This window comes from Microtus pennsylvanicus, chromosome 7, assembly GCF_037038515.1.
Source record: "Microtus pennsylvanicus isolate mMicPen1 chromosome 7, mMicPen1.hap1, whole genome shotgun sequence".
In the NCBI taxonomy this organism is placed as follows: Eukaryota; Metazoa; Chordata; class Mammalia; order Rodentia; family Cricetidae; genus Microtus; species Microtus pennsylvanicus.
In genome coordinates, this window is record NC_134585.1 from 105548072 (window position 1) to 105568312 (window position 20241).

Here is a 20241-nt window from a genome sequence, read left to right on the forward strand (position 1 = left end):
TTTATTGAGACATAATTCACATTTCTCACAACACAACTATGTAGCTCGCAATCCGATGGTTCTTAGAAGTTCAGAGCTATGCAGCTATCACAATCAAATTTAAAACTGTTTACCACATAAAACATCCCACAGACACTCATGGTCACGCTCCACTTCTCCCCCTCAGCCTGCATACCCTCCCCACTCCACATACATGCTATGCTTCCCCAAAGTTCCAGGCACTTGCTTTTTTGTGTGTAATCTGTCTATACATTTGTCTATTCTGGGTATAGATTTTGAAATATTCTTTCTTTCTAATATAAGACTATATCCTTTTAAAGACTATGTCCTTTAACTACCATTCCTGTCTCTACTACCCAAGGTTGTACTAGTCCCTAATTCTACTTGGCACCTGAATGACTTCAGTGTTTTCAGATTATACCTATAAGTGAGCACATGTGGTATTTGTTTTCCTGAGCCTGGCATCCAGTGTAAATCTTAGAATATATATTAACATACACACACTGCAAAAGTTGTTGGTCTAGCACATAGATTATGCAAGGTAACCTTGGGGCGTAGATACTTGATAACTTACTTTTTCTATTGACTCCAAAGTTTCTGTATATTTTTCTTCTGTCTGCTTAATTTCTGCTAGGCAACAACTCCGTATATCATTTTCTTGTGATTTCTGCAGATAGAAAGGTAAAATTTAGACTATTTAGCTGAATTCTCATGTCAGGTTATCTAGGAAAAGATCAAAATCCCTTTCCATCCTAACCAAACATTGCCGAAAGACATGCTTAGCTGCATTTGTGACACATTTTGTTTGAGCTATTTTTTTCAACACTACAAATGAAAAGGTTTTATGTGACCATAATAAGTTTTGAAATCAATAATCTTCTTAAATAAAAGCATTTTTTAATCAGATGTTAATGAATCTGGTAACAGAGTCTAAGCACTTCCTTCATAAGACAGTAGATTACATATGTACTGCAGAAATGACTAGGAAATAGTAAAAGTATTTTTTAAATATTTAAAAGGAATGTGAGAGTTGGGGATACAGCTCATTAATAACTGTATAGCATATATCAGGCCAGGATATCAGTCATCAGCAACACACAGACACACAGACACACACACACACACACACACACACAGAGAGAGAGAGAGAGAGAGAGAGAGAGAGAGAGAGAGAGAGAGAGAGAGAGAGAATATGTAAATTCCCTCAAAGACTGCTTTTATACATTATCATAATATATAGTTCTTTCATTTAGTGTTAAAGTTCAGCATAACACCAAGGTCACAGAGTCACAGACAAAAATGGAATTCAGTTCAGATACTGATTATTGTTAGCTTTATAACTAGAAACAAGTAACTGGGTTTCTCTGTGGCTTGTTTTTCGCTTTCTATAAAACAAGACGGAGAGTACTAAACCCAAAGAGTGCCAAGTGACAGAAGCCACGGAAAGCACGTGTCGCCTTGCCAGGGAGTCCAAACTACTACTGTTGTTAATTATAGCCCATGGCAACCACCCAGAGGTGGATACCACCCAGAGGTGGATAGTGGGGGAAGACTGTACTGAGGGTGGAGGAGACCCTGAGGATCTGCTGGCCCTGACGCAGCTGATGCTCGCAGGCACTTCAGAAGAGATGTACCTGAAACCCCTCTGGGAAAAGCAGCCAGGACAGCCCACCTCTCATACACCAAGTTAAACACATAGTGATTATATTTCTGAAATATAGGCTCAGTGGCTTATTTCTACCCTATGTCTGCCTCTCCTCCCCAGTGTGGAACCCCACAGCCTCCCCCAGCCTTTTATTAAAAGCCAGACAGAGCACAGAGAGCACAGCCAACTCATGAAACCCCTGAAAAAGCTAAGTGACCACCCAGACGATGACAAAGTCTTTAGGATAAGAGAATATGGTAATAAATGCCTAAGAAGCTGACTTTTTAAAAAAAAAATTTCAAATCATGGATGAGAAGACAGTTCAAGGCAGTTCTTTCTGGATGTTCCAGGCACATGCATGGCATGGGAGTTATGAGAGCCTACTGGTTATTGTTAGTATCTGAAGAAGTTTAATAAAAACAAAAACCCAAACAAACAGCAACAAAAACTTAGTGCCTTGCCCAGTCTTGATATGAGTGAGGGTATGGGCCTAGTCTTACTGCAGCTTGTTCAGCTGACAACCCCGGGGAGGCTTGCTCTTTTCTGGCGGGAAACAGAGGAGGAATGGATCTGGAGGAGAAGGGAGTGGGGGAGGGGCTGGGAGACGTGGAGGGAAACTGTGGTTGGGTTGCAATGTATTGGAAAAGAATTTTAAAAAAGGAAAGCAGTCAAGGGGAGAGCCACTTGTGACAGGAGCTAGCGAGTGAGAAGAAACCGTCGCTGACATAACTTATGCTAAATTTAAAATGAAAAGAATGGATCTGCTTTGGAAACGATGTACTTTCACAATTACTATCTCACGATTCACAGAAATGGTAACCGGCATGGCAATAGCCCCAATAGCCCCCCAATAGCCCCAATAGCCCCCTAATGCTCAGTTTTCTCAGGAAAGAGTTAGACCATAAACCCCTACAGTCATTTTGAACTTAAAAAAAAAAAAGCAGCTCCTGTCTCCAAATAAGTTATTACCTAAGTTCCAAACAAACAAGGAGCTTTTGTTAAATATTTCAACAGAAGTTAAGTAAGGACATTAATTGACCTCCTAACTAATGGCTTTCCTAAAAAAACTACTTAGAGTTACTTTTAAAAATAAGCAAAAGCCCTACAGGTTGCTGAGCTTCCTCCGCCTTCATCAAGTCCTCGTAGACTTCGCCGCCTTCATCCTCACCGTACACACAATCATAGAGGTCTTCTTCGTCCTCCACGCGGGTTTCACTGAAACAAGGAGTGTGGTTATAATGGCTGTATTCTAGTACACAGTGGATATAACACTGAGACATTCCCTAAAGGTTCTAATTCAAAACAGATTGAAATTTTCCCAATGAGTTTCACAGAAAATTCAGAGAAGTGGGAAAATGGAATTAGTGGAGAGAGTCAAGAGGCTCCCATTAAGACTATGTCCCTCCCAATTATCTCAATGACAGACAGAAGAATCTAGCCATTGGGACGGTGGTAATTCATACCTAACTGGCTTTTACTTTCATAGAACCATATTAATGATCATCTTGCAGGTAGCCACAGCTCTAAGTCTCTGGACACTAGTTATCATATGGCTATGGCTTAGTATTTGATCTACCAAAAATGATGAATTTTGGGAGATCTGAAAGTTACCAGACTTGTCAAAGTGAACCCATCTAGTCTACAGCAGAGTCATGGTCTCAAAATCCGGTTTGTTTTACACAGAATATTTTAATGGTCTCATCACACTGACTCTGCATCCCAGTATTCCATGGCCTCAGCTTCATTATATTATTAAAGGGCACAGTGTGAGAAGGTGAGGAGCTGAAATAGTGAAAATCTGTTTGATAACAGCATCGGTTGCTGTAATGTTATTATTGCCTAATTCAGTGCTTTTCAAACCATGCTCCGAGAAGCTCACTTTGAAGATATAGAGACATCTCTCTATAATCAAATTGCCTTTATCTGTGCTAACTGCTTGCATTTTATTTTTAAAGAGGGGGGACAGGCAAAGATCTTTAAAATATCTAAAATCTATTTTACAGTCTTTAAATGCCACATGTCGGTTTCTTGGGAATATTTGTACTTTCCAGTTCCCCGTGAGTACTTGGACATTAGCGGTGGCTGTCCAGGGCACTGTTCCCAAACCCCTCCTGAGAGACGACGAGAATGGTCAGCCACGGCATTCCCTCCATTTTAGGACTCTACCCTCTTCAGTTTCTCCTCCTGGTTTAAAACCTGTAGAAATGCCTTCTACTAGCACAATCCCACAGGATGGCCTTGACCAATACAGAGGTGTTGGAATGAGTTAATCCCTCTGAGAGTGAAGCTCAGCCCTTTCACATCACCAGCCCTGAGCCCCCTCTTCAGGCTGCGCAGGCTGACGGTTATAAATTGACACGAACAAAACCGAAGACACTGTGGCTGTGTCAGCCCGCAACTTGGAACATTTTTCAGAGCTGGTACAATCACAGGCTGTTTATGTTTGTCATGAAAGATTATTTGGAGGCATTTGACAGAAGTGAACTGTCAAAACCCAGAGGGAAGGGAGGTCTATGAGAGGAGGGAGCTGAAGCCCGAGAGAACGATGCTCTGAGAAAAATTCACTTCAGAAGTACTTGTCCACCCACCCACCCATCTGCTCATCCATCCAGCAGATATTTTTGAAGAACTGACTGAACTGCACGCTCTAAAGACTTGAGACATATATATATCAAAAGCTCTCCCATTGAGAATCTGGACCAGTGTGTAAAAGTGTTTGTCATGTAAGTGTGAGGACCCGAGTTTGAACTCCCAGAACTCCCAGTAAGCTGAGCATGTTAGCACCTCTTTAATCCCAGGGCTCTATAGTAAGATGGAGACGAGAGAATCCCTGGAAGTGTGGGGGGCAGCTAGCCAGCCTGCTGTAGATAGTCCCAAACAATATAGGAGGCAAGGATGACATCTGACCTCCAAACACACGCCTGGGCACCCATGTACCACACACTCACACATGAATGCACATACGCACCATACATAACACACAAGCACACACAAACTGACTTATAAGAAGAACAGCCATAAGCATATAATCTTATATATGCAACAAGAGAAATTAACAGAAACTAAAGAAGCAGAGAAGAGAAGAATCACTAAAGAAAGCCAGGGAAGGTGTCAAAGAGGTCATATGACTCAGCTAGATTATGAATATGTCAGTTTATCCAATAGCTATCTGCTGTAATAAATACTGTTTTCTGGGAGGGTATAGCTGAAGTCTATCCTAATAGAACTTCAATGCCAATAAAGGTGGCACACATCTACATCAAGCGAAGAGAGAGCCTGTGCTCCTGAAAAGAGCACTAACGCGAAGGATGGAGTTCAGAGAGCCTAGGGTTGCTGGCCTTGGCAACCCCTCAGGGCAGTGTGCAGGACCACTGGAGGGAAGAGCGGAAACAACCATAAGGAGCCATGCACTCGGTGAGCTCAACCTTAACTGGGATAACCAGGAAGCAGCAGGAGATTTACAGAGGAAAGGGAGGTGGGGAGGAAAAAACAGGCAGGAGGACCAGAAGCTAAGAGGCAAAACGCTATGAGGCTGAGAGCTGCAATTCGGGCAAAGGATGATGAGGAAGGAGTCAGGGAAACTCGGGACTGTAACATCAGATACAGATTAGGGGGCTTAGGAAGAGAGGATTAGGGGGATCATAGAGGGAAGAGAAAGGATGAAAGATGCATTTCAATTTCGACTTGCACTCCAAGGAGTCAAGTCATACTGGCAGCTCTGTGATTTCCATAGCAGGGCATCTGATGGACTCTGGTTTAGGACACAGCAGGACAACTGGGCTAGTCTGAGCACTTAGCTTCACTCTATCTTGAGGGTGGGTGAGATGGGGTCTCTCTATACAGCCCCAGCTGTCCGGAGTCCGGGTATTTTATGTAACCCATCAAATGGCAGGGGAGCCTCCTGAGGTCATGGTGGCTCTAACTGAGACAATCAACTGTGGAGGGGCTGGTCCTGATGGAAGGGGTCTTGCCAGAAACAAAATGGACTGTGGAATCCATTCCCTGACATTGTGACTGGGAAGCCTCCTCCTACCTGACACCTAACATTCCCTCTAAACTAAATCTTCCCTAACAACACAACTAAGCAGAACTAGGTGGGCAAAGGCTATACAAAACAAAGTGTTAGGTATCAGTGTCCTCTGTTGGGGTTCAGCCCAGGTGGGGCTTTGAAAGAGCATCATCACTGCATTGGACATAATGTGTTCTTCCTAAGAATCCGATTACAAGACCAGTAACCTTACAGTTACTTCATAAAAGACTGTTGCCAATTAGTTGGATAATCAGCATCTATTTTACTTAATGGCAGTGAGTTCTTGGAAATTTAGAATCAGCAAGAAACTATTCTCAAAGGACATTAAAAATATATGACTTCAAGGCCACTCCAAATGTCGCTTAGTCTAGAAAGGATTATTCGCTGCCCATTGTTATGGCTGCCAGTAGTACTCCCCTCACCTGCTCTTCTAGTGAGCGATCCCACAGCACCAAGTCACCACAAATGTCATCCAGAACAGTGATTGAGAACCTCTAGAACTGTGCCAGGCAGTGGTGGTGCACGCCTTTAATCCCAGCACTCAGGAGGCAGAGGCAGTGGGATCTCTGTGAGTTCGAGACCAGCCTGGTCTACAAGAGCTAGTTCCAGGACAGGCTCCAAAGCTACAGAGAAACCCTGTCTCTTGAAATAATAATAATAATACTCTCAAGCTTCATGGTGTGAAACATCTGGGTTCAAAGACTACTATGTGTGATATCATCTTAAAGAAGTTAGCTTGATATACAAATTTGGTTTTTCTCATTAACTTATAACAGTAGGAACTTAACACAGTCACTACATAGATAATGCACAGAACATGTTAGTGCACAACTGAGCACACAACACACTCTTACTGTTGCATGACTAGACAGCAGAAAGAGAATGCCTGGCAACCAGTAGGTGTTCAGCGCTTCTTTGGCTTAGTCATGTGCGTACACCAAACATAGCTCAATCTCTTTTTCCTTCATTTTTCGTCGATGTGTGTATGTGGTATGGTTGCATGGGCACGTTTGTGTGTGTGAGGGTGTAGGTTTGTGTGCAAATGTGTGCAGCTGAATATACGCAAGTATGTGTGGAGAGGCCTGAAGTTGATAGCTGGAACCTTCCTTGATTGCTCTTCCACCTTATTCCCCGAGGCAGGGCCTCTCAATCAAACCCAGAGCTCACCCATATGGTGAGTCTCATTAGCCAGCTCGCTCGAGATGAACCCCACTGTCACAGCTTTCTGAGGCTAGAATTACAAGCATGCTGTAGTGTCTAGCCACTATTTAAAAGAGGACTCTAGGACTCTTAACTCAGATCATTTTGCTTGTACAGCTGTTTTAACCATTGAGCTATCTCTGCAATCTATCACTGTTTAAAGTTCTAAGAACAAAGACATCCACAAGGTTCCTGCTGTCACTGTCTTGGGCCGAAGACACAGACAGTCAAGGGAGCAAACCAATGTGGTCATAGCCAGAAACACCCTAAAAACAGAGTAAGGAAAGGACGTGGTGGCCATTTTTGCTGGGTCAGCAGGGAGGTCTCCCTGCAAAGGGACGCCTGAGACAGACAAATGGGGAGGGTCCAGTAACACGAGCAGATAAAACAGTCGGCATAATGGCAAGCTCCATGTTGGACAGATGAAAGAATGGATTCCCACAGATTCCAGGAATTGCCCTTGGAGCATAATCCATCTCTTAGAATTCTCTGCAAACATGCCTGAGCTATATCATAAGGTCTCTGAGGAGAGAGGATCATGCTTTATATTTATTCTTAATCTGCACAAGTCACTCAATCAGCAGAAGATAATCAGCCGCAAGGCTTTCTGCCTCGCCCGACTGTGAAATAGCAAAGCCCACAGGATCCTCTGCTTGGCAGAAGCACCATCTACTGACACATCCCTGAATAACTCCAGCCTGCATCCGTCCTTCCTTGGGCTGGCAACAAAGCACACACTTTCTGCCCTACAACCCAGCAGTAAACTTTATTTCTTTTTTATCATTACTTAATTGTGTGATTCTAGTTTCATCTGCCTCTCTATTATGCCTTTGAGAAACAACCTGTTTTTTCTTCTCTGCAGTAAGTTTCTCTTCATATGAACACGGGACAAGAACCAAAAGTCGGTTATAGCACATTTCCCGTGAAACTTCCCATCATCATTTTATAGATAAATTTTATTATGTCTTATCACATCACATTCACCCTGCAGAGAGCTTATTATAGTTCACATCTATGCTAGGTGCAAATTTGAGCAGTGGCTTAATTTTACGGAAAATCTTCAACATACTCTATTAAGTCAGGAAGGACTTTGTAGATGTCTTCATCGTTTATGCTTTCTTCTGTAGGAAAGGGCCTAGGGAGGAAGAAAAAAATATGGGAGGGTGAGCAATCAAGATGAGCATTTACCGCCAATTAAACAGTAAAGCTTGCTGCCACTCAAACAAGCCATAGCGTTGAATGATTTCTAGGGCTTCTCCAGAAGCGCCTGCCCAGCAGCTGCGCCTGGGATCTCCCTGGGCAGACTGCAACACCTGCTACCCTAAATCACCGCCAGCATCAGAGCCAGTCCCTGCAGACACAGGTGCAGCTGGGGACAAGCTAATGTGATTACCTGATCTCCCACCTGCCACATACCTGCAGGGTCATCCCCACGACACCCACCACAGTGCCCAGTTCAGGAGACAAGCAGCCTTGTCTGTGCCCCGTGCCCTTGCCTTCAGCACCCTCACAGCAGCTGGAAGATCTGACCCAGCTAAGACTCTGCCAGCCAATGGTCTTCCACGGCTCAGCTCACTAGTAAGGATGACGATCGCGAGAAGACAAAGACATCATATATATGGCTTTTGACCCTGGCAGACTTTTCTATTTGGACATCGGGGTATTGATGTTGTATTTTTTATTTCATTTCAAAATAACTAGGTAGATTTCAAAGAGACTGGCAAGTTGTTTTCGTCCTCTGTTAAAAATACCCCACTTCAATTTTCCCCCATGCCTATCATTTGGCATCTTTGTTTGACTCATAACATTTCTTCTTATGACAAAAATAATGTTTTAAAAGTATGCCTAACAGAATCACCATAGCAATTATATTTCAATGGCAAATGCTCTACTCTTTGGTAGTAAGCATGTTTCATGTTTATAAAAAGGAGCTACCAAAATAGTAAATTTTGAACAATGGCTAAAGAGTTTCATTGAAAGTCCGACTTTTTAATTGTATTTTTATTATTTAAAATAATTTTGGCTTTAAATATATTATGAATTAATTTAATACTTAAGATAGCAAAGGGACCTATATATTGTTTTCCAAATGAATGAACCCATGTAACCAAGCTTTCAGAGTTGTTCTTTTTTAATATAGGCACATTGTATCGGATTTTCATGCCTACACTGGTTCACGACAGAGAATTATAGTCCTCTGCTATAAATATAGACAAGAAAACCTCAAAAGGAAAATAGCTCTGATAGGTGTCCTTTCAGAATCAAAAGTACATACAAAGCAGGCTGTGCTTGTTTCAAAATCTACTCTATAAACACAATGACACAAAATATAGATCGACATGGGCAACTACGCATTACTGAAGAGCAAATTAGAAGGAATTGGGGAATCAACCAGCTGACAATCTCAGTCTACAGAAAACCGATAGAATCATGGCCCGTTCCTGAGAAGGGGTCTCCAGGATGTCCTTCCGGAGACCACTGTGGTGGCATCCAGGAATTGAGCTGTTGAGCTAGTGCTAGACACTCCTGTGACACCCACTAGGATCCCCTCCCTCAGAATAAGATGGAACCTGGGCACGCACACACACACACACACACACACACACACACATGAAACCAAAACCAAACACATAGATAGAGGCTTACAAAGCCATATATGATGGAGGCAGACTAGAACACAAAGCCTTGAAGACATAAGGTACAAAATGACACCTATTTCCATGCAGCGGGGCTATATCTTCTTCACTTCCTGGTTCTTTTACTCTTTACTAACAGCCTGCACTTAAGCAGTATGCAGTCTCTAAAAGAGAAGAGGCTTGAACAACTCGCACACCTCTGCTTCCAAGCTTACCAACTGAAGTACACTCCACTACTCGGAGAACGTACAGACGAACTAGCAACGTCTGAACTTTTCACGCATTACCCAACCTTCAACACACTTTGTTCCTCATCTGTCATTTAATGCTTGTGTGACTGTTCCTTAAACCCATAAAAGTTGAGAGTTATTATTATGGTCTCCTCTACAGGAACCAAATCCATTATACTTTTAAATATTTATGTACTAAAGCATTTGCATTTGTCTTAATGAATTATACATATATAAATGTTGAAGAAATTTTTAAGAGAGCCATAACCAGTGGCAGTCACCAGGGAGCGAAGAACAATGCTCAGTCATTGTGCCTCATTCAATTCTCTGAATAAGTTCTTAATTGCTCGGTAAATCTCAGATGTGTATGTGGCACTTAATATACCAAGCGCAAAGACCTTTGCAAACAATAGCCGTTCAATAAATCAAGAAATAACCATTGCAATGAACTGCATGGGAAACAGGAACCACAGAGGCACGATCTTACCTGATTCCTGTGGCCAACGCTATTGGCGTGCGGGATAACCGAGATAACGTTTCTATAACCTGCGGGGAGGGGGAGAGAGGAAAATGTTCATTGAACACGTATTTATCAAGGCTTAACACTTTTCTCAAAAGCGACAGATTTCCCATTCAATGTTAACAATGGTTAAAGAAAGACAAATTTATTGACTCCTAAGGTGTGAACTGGAAAGAGTCATGATCGGGAAGCTTAAACGCCTGCGTTATACCCGTGTTCCTTTTAATTTTATGACTTAAATGAGTTTACTAAGATGCGAGTGACAGTCTCCTTCCAATACAATAGGGAGTTAAACTCATTAACCCTGTGTATTTAATACCTAAAACTGAAAACCCTTAGAGGTCACCTAAATCAATGTTCCCCAGCATAGTACCCACTAGATATGTGAAGCTATTTAACTTAAAACTTAAAAGTCATAAATTTCATTTCCTTTACTTCACTAGCCAAATTCTAAGTGCTCAGTCATGGCTGTTTCTGTTGCATTCTGGAACACACAGATATCAGATATTTTCACACCACAGCAGGCATTGCTGGGCAGAAAAGTGAGACTGCCGGTTCTTGAGCCTGACCACGGGACTTCAAATCCAAATTTCCCATTCATTAGCCAGGTAACCTTAGGCAACCACCGAAATTCACAAGTCTTGGCTTTTTCCTCTAGATAAGGCCTCAGATAACAGCTAATGATCATTAGAGTATTGTAAGGATTAAATAACACAGCACCTGCAAAATGGTTAAAAGGGAGCAATTCTTTATAATCACCACCTTTGAAGAAATTGCTTTGTTCTAATTCTGAGGGTGTTCAAGAATTTTCTGTTCTAAATTACTTTTGTTTATGCATTTCACAAACTCCTTATAAAGATCTTCAAGCAAGTGTGCTCTGCTAACAGTTTTGGCATCTGCACCTAGCAATTTTACTCCTCTTTCAATCCTTTATAGCTAAAAATCACCTTTGTCAGGAAACCAGTACCCTACAATGCATTTTCCTCATTGTTGCATTCTTATGATAAAAGTAATGGTTGGCACCCTCAAAATTAAGCAAGCAAAGGAGGCTCTGCTGTGCAATCCATTTTGAGTAGGAGGGAGAATGGGAGAAAAACGTGTCTATCTGGACTGAGATAGTCTAGTGAGCACCTAAAACTCCTCAGCTCCAAGACAGAAGGGTGAACAATGTCTCTAGCCCTCAGAGAAAGCGTCTCAAGGGTGCCAGCCCCATGGATGGGTTGACAAACACCAGGCTCAGTTGTGAGCCTATTTGGAGCCCTGTTGGCTAGTTTTCAGGTAAACTCGCCTTTGCTAGGCTTTATCAAACATGGATAAAAACAGCTAATTAACCGCTGCACAATATTGCTGGACAGAAATGAGAATGCTCCTCAAGTGACTGCGAAGTTTTATTACAGAAAACAAAATTAACTACACAGGGAATTGTATATTGGTTATAAATAGCAATGTCCTGTTGTCCCAGATTCTTGAAATTTGTGAAAAGAACAGATGTGACACATTAGCACTAAAAAAATAAAAATAAAAAAATTGAAAGGAGAGAGAACGCATATGTCAATCAATTCTATGTAAGCAAAGCATTCTCCCAGTGAATACGTAGCTCAAAACAACATATTATACATGACATGAGTATAGTTTCGTTGACTTAAAAAAAAAAACCTGCTTCAATATTTTTAACAAAAGAGACAAAAAACAGAGATGTTTTAGGACAGTTCCTAGGGACAAAATGAAACAAGAGACCTGGAGACCGGGGAGGAGGGGGCAAAGCTACTGACCCCCAAATTCTACATCTTACCCTAACCTCCAGCTGAGACACTAGGAAATAAAAAAAAAGGGACTCTGAAAGACACCAAAACCACGTGTTTCTAAATGAGAAGTCTAGTGTGGGGAAAGGCTTCTGCAATAATTTGAGAAGTATTCAGACTCTTGGTTAACTAGTATTGTGTTTTAGACACACCCTATTGGGATGGGCCAGTACTATAGAATCCCAGAGAATGCTCTGCCTCTTGCTGTGTTTTAGGCTGTGGTCTCAGTCCCTGCTTAACAAGAAAAACAACACAGCAATAATACATTAGTACTGCTACTGTAATATGCATTTTAATGGCGGTTAATTTTGTTCTCTGAAGATATTTTGTACAATAACTATAGATTTATAAAATAATTCACATTTTGACTTTTATCTGCCAACACTAGAACAGCTACAGTATTTTTCCATCCATGTGCCTCCCTCCTCACCATAGAGGGGAAGCTGGAACTAAAACCAAAACAAAATAAAAATGTACAGCTTGATTTGGCATATAAGCATCCATCCGCCACCAGAGGGAGCCAGACGATAGTCTATTACCTTAGCTACTGATTACCTTTAAGCACACTGAAAATTTAGCTAAAGCAACTCCTATGATTTAACGAAGGAAGGCTATTTATTACTATTCAATACTAGAAGATAACACAGATACAAATTCATGGGACATGGGATGGAAAGACTGTGAGGTGACCTTAAAGTGAGTGGCTGTGGGACCCTTCATTTTCAGGTCTATACTATTACACATAGTCCTGGTACTAAGTTTAGCCAAAACAAAGAGAGGCTGTTTAGTCAATGTGGTGCTTTTAGAACAATATGTATCCTATATCGACCGTGTTTGCAGACTGAAAACAGACACACACAGGAATCAATGCCAGACCCTTCAATCCCATGTGGATCCTCCGACCTACCCCTCTGAAGCAACTGAGAGAAAACCACTGAAAGATACTAACAGGCCTATGTTCCATGAAATACTCTAATTTTAAATGGTTACTTCAAAATGATAAATTATGGAAACCGACACTCAGAAAGGGGGGTGAGACAGCAAGAATGTCCTGACAATGAGCGATGCTGACTCCACATCCAGGACTTGCTTTCTGTATCCACATCCTCCAGCCCACTGGTAGGAAAATGCGAGCTTATAATTGGGGTAACATCAATTAAACCTACTGGGTGAGGAAGGTGGGAGACGTGAGCAAGGCTTCTCACTCCCACTTTAAATTGGGAATTACATCCCAGAAGCGGTAGGGTCATTGAGAAGCTTTGGGAAAGGAGAGAACAGGGCTAACTGCACTGGGGAAACAGAATTCAGCAGAGTGAACAGAGGGGACAGGAAGTCATGGGGACAGCCAGTAGACAGAATTGAATCAAACAGAGATGTTCTCAACAGTTCGAAAGTACTCTAAGATAGCCACAGTGAGACCGTAAGATGTGAGATGCCCTTAGGAGTCATGGCTGAGCACTGTCATGTCCTTAGGAGCCATGACTGAACACTGATGTCCTTGGGAGATGTGGCTGACCACTGTCATGTCCTTAGGAGCCATGACTGAACACTGATGTCCTTGGGAGATGTGGCTGACCACTGTCATGTCCTTAGGAGTCATGACTGAACACTGATGTCCTTGGGAGATGTGGCTGACCACTGTCATGTCCTTAGGAGCCATGACTGAACACTGATGTCCTTGGGAGATGTGGCTGACCACTGTCATGTCCTTAGGAGCCATGACTGAACACTGATGTCCTTGGGAGATGTGGCTGACCACTGTGATGTCCTAGGAGCCGTGGCTGAGCACTCTGACAGCTCAGGAAGGAAGAGTAGCCTGGGTGATACAAGACTGTCTCTCAAATGTACCACCTGGAAAGCCCACTTCAGCGCCCCATAGGTGAGGCCAGAGCTCTGCAAGGCTGCTGGCTCCTCCAGGCGCCTTGTCTCTGACCCACTCCCACCCCACCTGGGTCTCAGGTATCCAATAATAGATCATGGCTGTAACTCTGCCCTGGCACTTATCACTCTATTTAAAGTTCTCAAAGTCGGCTTTCAATGTTTGCAAAAGAACTCAAGAGTTTTTTAAAATTAAAATATTAATACATGAAAGTTGTCTCCCTCCACCTCTTTGAGCTCAATCCAGATGGGACCACAGCTAAGAATCTGCTGTAATTCTTGAAGTTTTTTTTCTTTCTTTCTTTCTTCTAATAGATGCGTTCCTAGCTCCTATCCCGGCATGATGGCTTACGTTTGTGATCCTAACACTTTGGAAACTGAGGCAGGAGTATTATTACAACTTCAAGACCAACATGCGATGCATAGTGAGTTCTAGAGGAGAATGGATTACGGAACGTGGCCCTGTCTCAAAAACAGAGGGTTTTAATATGAATCTGTTTTTTAAGAGTTCTAAGAGTTCTCTAAAACCTTCAGAGCCATGCTTTGTCACTACCCATCAATCACAGCCGTGCCGTCATGCGCAGATATCCTTTCTTCATTTTAATGCTGTGTGACACTCCAGCACATGTAAATAATCCAATGGTTTTGCCATTTTCCCAGCAGTAAGTGCTTCTAACCCTCTGATGCGAGTGAAGCCAGCAGCCACATCCTTGCCAAGTGTATGTTCACGTATATGCAGGCCCTGCTGAAGGAAGGATGGCTGAGCACTTGGGAAGGAAGGAGGAGCATTCTTTAAACTGCTTACAGGAACCTAAGACACTCTAAGGGCCTGTGAGAATGCAGCAAGGATTCCAGTGATAGTCTGCCCTCCAACAATAGGAAACACCTTCGGGGCAGGAGACCCAAACCGCCTCTGCCCTGCTTGATTTTCGATGAGCCATTGGACATAACTATCCGCTGCCCAAGTAAGTGAACAAAGTAATGTTTGCCTTGCAAAAATTACCGAGAAGATCCAATATGCATATCAGCAATATATATAGTGAGCTTCCTGATTTTCCTTAAGTTTTCCTTCTTAACTTATTCTCTAACCCAATAGCTTGGTGGGCAATCAGAGGCTTCAGGCTTGAGCCACGAGTGTAAAAGCCAGCTTAGCGGTTCCGGAGAACCATACCGCCTGAAGGCACCACAGCCCGAGTGAGCAGCTGTGGCTGGAGACCCAGGTGCAGCATCCAGGCTCCCACAGGCTCAGAGCGAATGCCCTATGGAGCAGAGACAAACACGGAGCTAAAAGACGGGCTTCAGGGTGTTCGTCTGGGAATCAGACAAAAGCAGGAGGAGAGGTCAGCTGTGATCCAAAGGCAACCGCGGGAACTAGTATATTACCCAGAAGCCCTTGACTCTAGGTTCCTGACCATGAGGCCCAGCTCTAAACCCAGCCAGATGGTGAGTTGCCGATCAGCAATATATTTCACCTTCTGTCTCCTAGGAAATCAAAAGAACTCATTATATTAATTTTCTTTGCAATTCCAATTTCACACAGTAAATTGCCCCATTAGGATACGCTGCAGCTCAGCGTCACTTCCAGCCATGTTTCAGATTTCCTTGAGCACCGGCTGTGGCTTTGTCATTTTTTGCCTGCAGGATGCCATTAGAAAGAATGCTCCCTGCACCATCTCTATGGGCCAAGCAAAGAAATATAGCCAGGGGAGACAGACGAAGCATCCTTTCTGAGCAAGACCGTAAGCCATGGGGAATGTGTTTCCGTTGTTCTTAAGAATAGTGCATGTGTAGAGCTTAAATGGGTCAGATTTACAACATGAACTGACCTCAGTGGTGGGTGCAACTATAAAAAGTATTTTCTGAAGCAACCATAATTGAAATTATCAGGAGTAACTACCTCTTTTAGGAATTGTGTGTGTGTTGGGTTGTTGTATAAGCAGACTGGGGTAAGGTTTTCTGAGTTCAGATTCAACCCCCACCTTCCACGGGTGGGGTTAATTTGGAACACTCTGCTTTGGTTCCCTCGCCTATGTGAAATTTCAGGGACAGCACAACTTGCGACACAAGCCTGCGGTGAAGGGAAAATGAAGCAATCTGGTACACTTGTCCCAGAAGCACTTCCGTGCTGACATGGTCATACCCTCCGCCCTGCTAGCCTTGGCCCTGTACCTCCAAAGACCCCAAAAGAGGAGCATCTTTCCCTTAGAACTAGCTTCATCTCTCAATAACCCCCTAAATCCCACTCTCATCTCTCCCAGATCTAGGCAATCAAAAGATTTTCTAGAAGCCTGCCCTAGATCTAAACCCCTGAGCTCTCCTCAGATGCAATCCCCTCCTCTCTCCCTGTGCCTCTGCCTTGCTAGAGGCCCCTTTCTCGTTTCCGGTGCTCTAATAACTGCCTGCTTGTTTCTGCCTTCTAGTTCTTCTTTCATAAATTTGCCCTGTACCTGGCTACCGTGAAGGCTGAGTGACATTTCGGGAAGTCACTGTGATATCCCCACCCCCACCTGTGCGCCTCATGTAGCACACTCAGGGTCTCTACACCCCCTGCCTCTCCAGCCCATCCTCCATCTCCTCTGCAGTTTGTGATATTAAGTGAGACCCAATCACATTGCCAGCTGTGCTCCAGTCAGGCCCCAGAATCCGAAATTTAGAGCAGTGGTTCTCAACAGTCCTAATGCTGTGACCCTTTGATATAGTTCCTCATGTTGGTGGTGACCACAACCATAAAATCATTTTCACTGATCCTTCCTAACTGTGATTTTGCTACTTTTATATAAACCGTAATGAAATATGTGTTTTCTGGTGGTCTTAGGCAACCCCTGTGAAATGGTCATGTGACTCCCGCAAAAGGGAGAACCCACAGGTTGAGAACCACTGCTTTAAGGGCTATAATGTTCCCAGTACTCTAATTTACACAGGGGTGTTCAAAATTAATTGCTTTCTACTAAAGGATGGGCGGAACGAAGCACACTGGAAACAATAGTGCCCATGTTCTCATACCAACCAGAAGACCGGGAGAAACTCTTCATCTTTCTAACTATCACCCTGGCCCAAATGCCTGTGAGGACATCCTGGATGAGAAACTCAACTCTTCATCTTTCTAACTATCACCCTGGCCTAAATGCCTGGGGGACATCCTGGATGAGAAACTCAACTGTCCATTCACCACTGTAAAGGAAACCATTCTGCAAAGATGATAGCATTTGCAAATCACGCCCTACCTTTAAGCTAGGGGTAGAGAGACAAGCTACAGAGATTACGTAGCAGCTTTAAACAAGTTCAACAAAGAGAATGAAGCTGACCATCAGGGAAGGAACAGGGTTTCCTCCAGGCTGGGGATGCAATAGAGCTGTGGAGTTTGCGGTAGACAAGGCGCTATCGGAACCAGAGGAACCACTGTTGACTCACGGATTTGTGTCCAGGGCCACGGTCTATGGGCAGTTCGGTGGGGCTAAAAGAACATGGACATTTTAATACATGTTCATAGCTGCCCACGTATCATACAGGTGGAGCAAAATCAACATATTCTCCAAACTCGATTCACTTTCAGAGTCACACAACTGGCTGGGAAGGACACTGATTCTGGGGGTGGCCAATGACTACGGTCACCTTAAAGAATGACATAAAAAATACCATAAAAAGGAGGTGTGATGAATGCTGGTGTGAGGCATCTCACAGTAGAGAAGAATGCGGCATTGCTTAGCAACTGGAGATACCTCACCTTGTCTCAGCCTCAGGGCACATAAGGGAGAGACCTCACACAAGAGCCAAACATCTATAAACCACCTGGCAGAAATGATGGCCACAAGGACAAGAAGAGAATGACAGCCACACTCCAGCTAGCTTGCCAGCACTGATCATTTTATAACCTACTTGAAAGTGCTCATTTTCATATGTGCCGGAACAGTTCAAATGCAGGTAAACTAACTCATTGTTCTGCAGTTTCCATACCAAAGCTGAGTCAGCACAAATGTAAGGCACACACATAACTCTAAGACTGTAAAAGGCTTCATTAGAAAAATATAAAAGGTTAATGTTCGCATATATTAATTTGATATAAGTGAAATATTATTTCAACATGCCATCACTATGAAATTCAAGTCATTTTACATTGTTGCTTTTCCGTAATCAATTTCCAACATCTCACATGCAAAGTGTAGTTACAGTTCATCTCAGTTCACGCTAGCTCCATCTTAAGCATGGTGACCATGTGTGGCTGAGGGCTGCTGTCCTGGATGAGGGCAACCTAGAAGAGGCCTGTGATGTACTCAGATCAGGATGGGAAAGAAAACCATGTCCTCAGGGACAAAAAGTACGGACTGCAAACGTCAAGTAAATGTGGCAGTCTAAGCACAGTGTGGGGCTGGGTGAAGTGCTTTGTGAGCACGCATAAGGGCCCGGGGGGGGGGGGGGAGAGACAGAGAGAGAGAGAGAGAGAGAGACAGAGAGAGAGAGACAGAGACAGAGACACAGAGAGACAGAGAGAGAGAGACAGAGAGAGAGAGAGAGAGAGAGAGAGAGAGAGAGAGAGAGAGAGAGAGAGAGAGAGAGAGGAGGCAACCCCCCAAAGACCCGTACCATGAACTCTCCCCTCCAGATTTCCTCTGCCCTTTTGTAGTGTGACCAGAGGAGGGCTATAGAGATGGGAGAAGGTGGTGGCGAGCCCTGTGAGGAGAACAGCCCTCCATGCAGGACCCACTTACTGCCTATTTCCCCTATCCGTAAATGTCACTTGAACACTCCGCCAATCCAGCAGGCATCCAGATAACTGCTAATAAGACAGGATTTCTGTGGAAACTGTATTATCCTGAGGGCTCCCTGTCCCGCCCGGCGCCCACCTTTTCCACCTTTCTCAGTGTCAGCCTTGGCTCAGGGCCAGACCTAATCACATCAACTCCTACTTCAACTTTACATATTACATTTCATCAGCTTCTAGAAATTCCCCTGGACTGTGATGCACACACAAAGCTGGAGGTTAGCTTTCACTCTTATTTAACTGCGCTTTGAGGTCCCTTCTCCTGTCCATTCCGCGTCTTTGATTTTCCCTTTTTAAGTAGCTGTCACTGAATTGCATATAGAGATATTTTTGAAACAGCATGACAATATCTGTGGCTTTAAAACTCTGCCACCTGTGACCTCCAAATCCTCAGGGAGATGTTTTCTTGTGATCCGCAGGAGATTCTTTTTCTGAATCTCAGCTATTTCCCAATGAGCAAGGAACACTTTTCAGTCGCTAGCTGCTCTGAGTATAAGTGACTAATCCAGGATAATCTGAATTTCCTTTAGAGTCTGAGTATTTACCAAGAACCGGATCAGAGAAAATAATCCTCTCAGAGGACGGAGGAAAGTAGCTCATTGCTTAGGCTGCAGCAGGGAGAGGAGGGAGGCCGTCACTCATTCCCCTGCTCTCAACGGGAGGGGCTGGCCACTTTTTCTCTCACACATAAATTTTTATAGTCTGATTCACCACAACCTTGGATGGGATGTTTTAACTGGAAGAACATATGGAATTTACTTAGATGACCAAAAAAAAGAAAAGAAAAGAAAAAGAAAGAAAGAAAGAAAGAAAGAAAGAAAGAAAGAAAGAAAGAAAGGGAAGGGAAAGGAGGGATGGGGAGGGGAGTAGGGAAGGGAAGGAAAAGGAGAAGGGAAGGAAAAGGAGAAGGGAAGGGAAGGGAAGGGAAGGGAAGGGAAGGGAAGGGAAGGGAAGGGAAGGGAAGGGAAGGGAAGGGAAGGGATAAAGAGAGCAATGTCCCTTTCCTCTAAAGCGGCTCCTGAGACAATTTTCAACAATCTTTGGAGATAGACCTCTGATACTGGGCACACCCAACACTCCTTGGCTCAGAAAGACAGAGCTCAGCTCCCTCTTCCCACAGAAAGTCTAGGAAGGCAAAAAAAACTTCTACATGGGAAATCACATGTACACAGATGAAATCACTAAGATAACTTATGTCTTAAACTACTAGGTTAGCCACACCCTTCAAATGCCTGCCATGATGGTATCCTCAAAGTACCTATGGTGCTATGTGAAGACTTTCACATAGTATAAGTAAACAAATTCCTTGGGCAGAGAAGCAGGGTGTACCTACTGTGTACTGAACCTACTGTGTACTGTACCTACCATGTACTGAACCTACTTCAACTCCACAGTATATACTGTGGTCTAACATTACTTCTTTTAACCTATATTATTGCTTGCTTGCTTTTTTTAACATTTATTTATTTCCTATGTATATGTGTGGGCACACACATGCCCAAGCATGCATGTGGAGGTCAGAAGAAAGCTTGTACATTCTC

General features: G+C 43.4%; 1 protein-coding gene across 2 annotated transcripts in view; it reads right to left on the minus strand.

Moving 5' to 3' along the window:
* The window catches only part of Vav3 (vav guanine nucleotide exchange factor 3), a 313297-nt gene that overhangs the window by 169240 nt on the left and 123816 nt on the right, over positions 1 to 20241 (minus strand). For both annotated transcript variants that reach the window (XM_075981573.1, XM_075981572.1), the window contains exons 3-6: positions 10229 to 10287; positions 7945 to 8010; positions 2752 to 2860; positions 575 to 667 (exon numbers count right to left, since the gene is read on the minus strand). In XM_075981573.1, coding sequence (XP_075837688.1) covers positions 575 to 667; positions 2752 to 2860; positions 7945 to 8010; positions 10229 to 10287 — 327 coding nt within the window. The remainder of the gene's footprint in view (positions 1 to 574; positions 668 to 2751; positions 2861 to 7944; positions 8011 to 10228; positions 10288 to 20241) is intronic.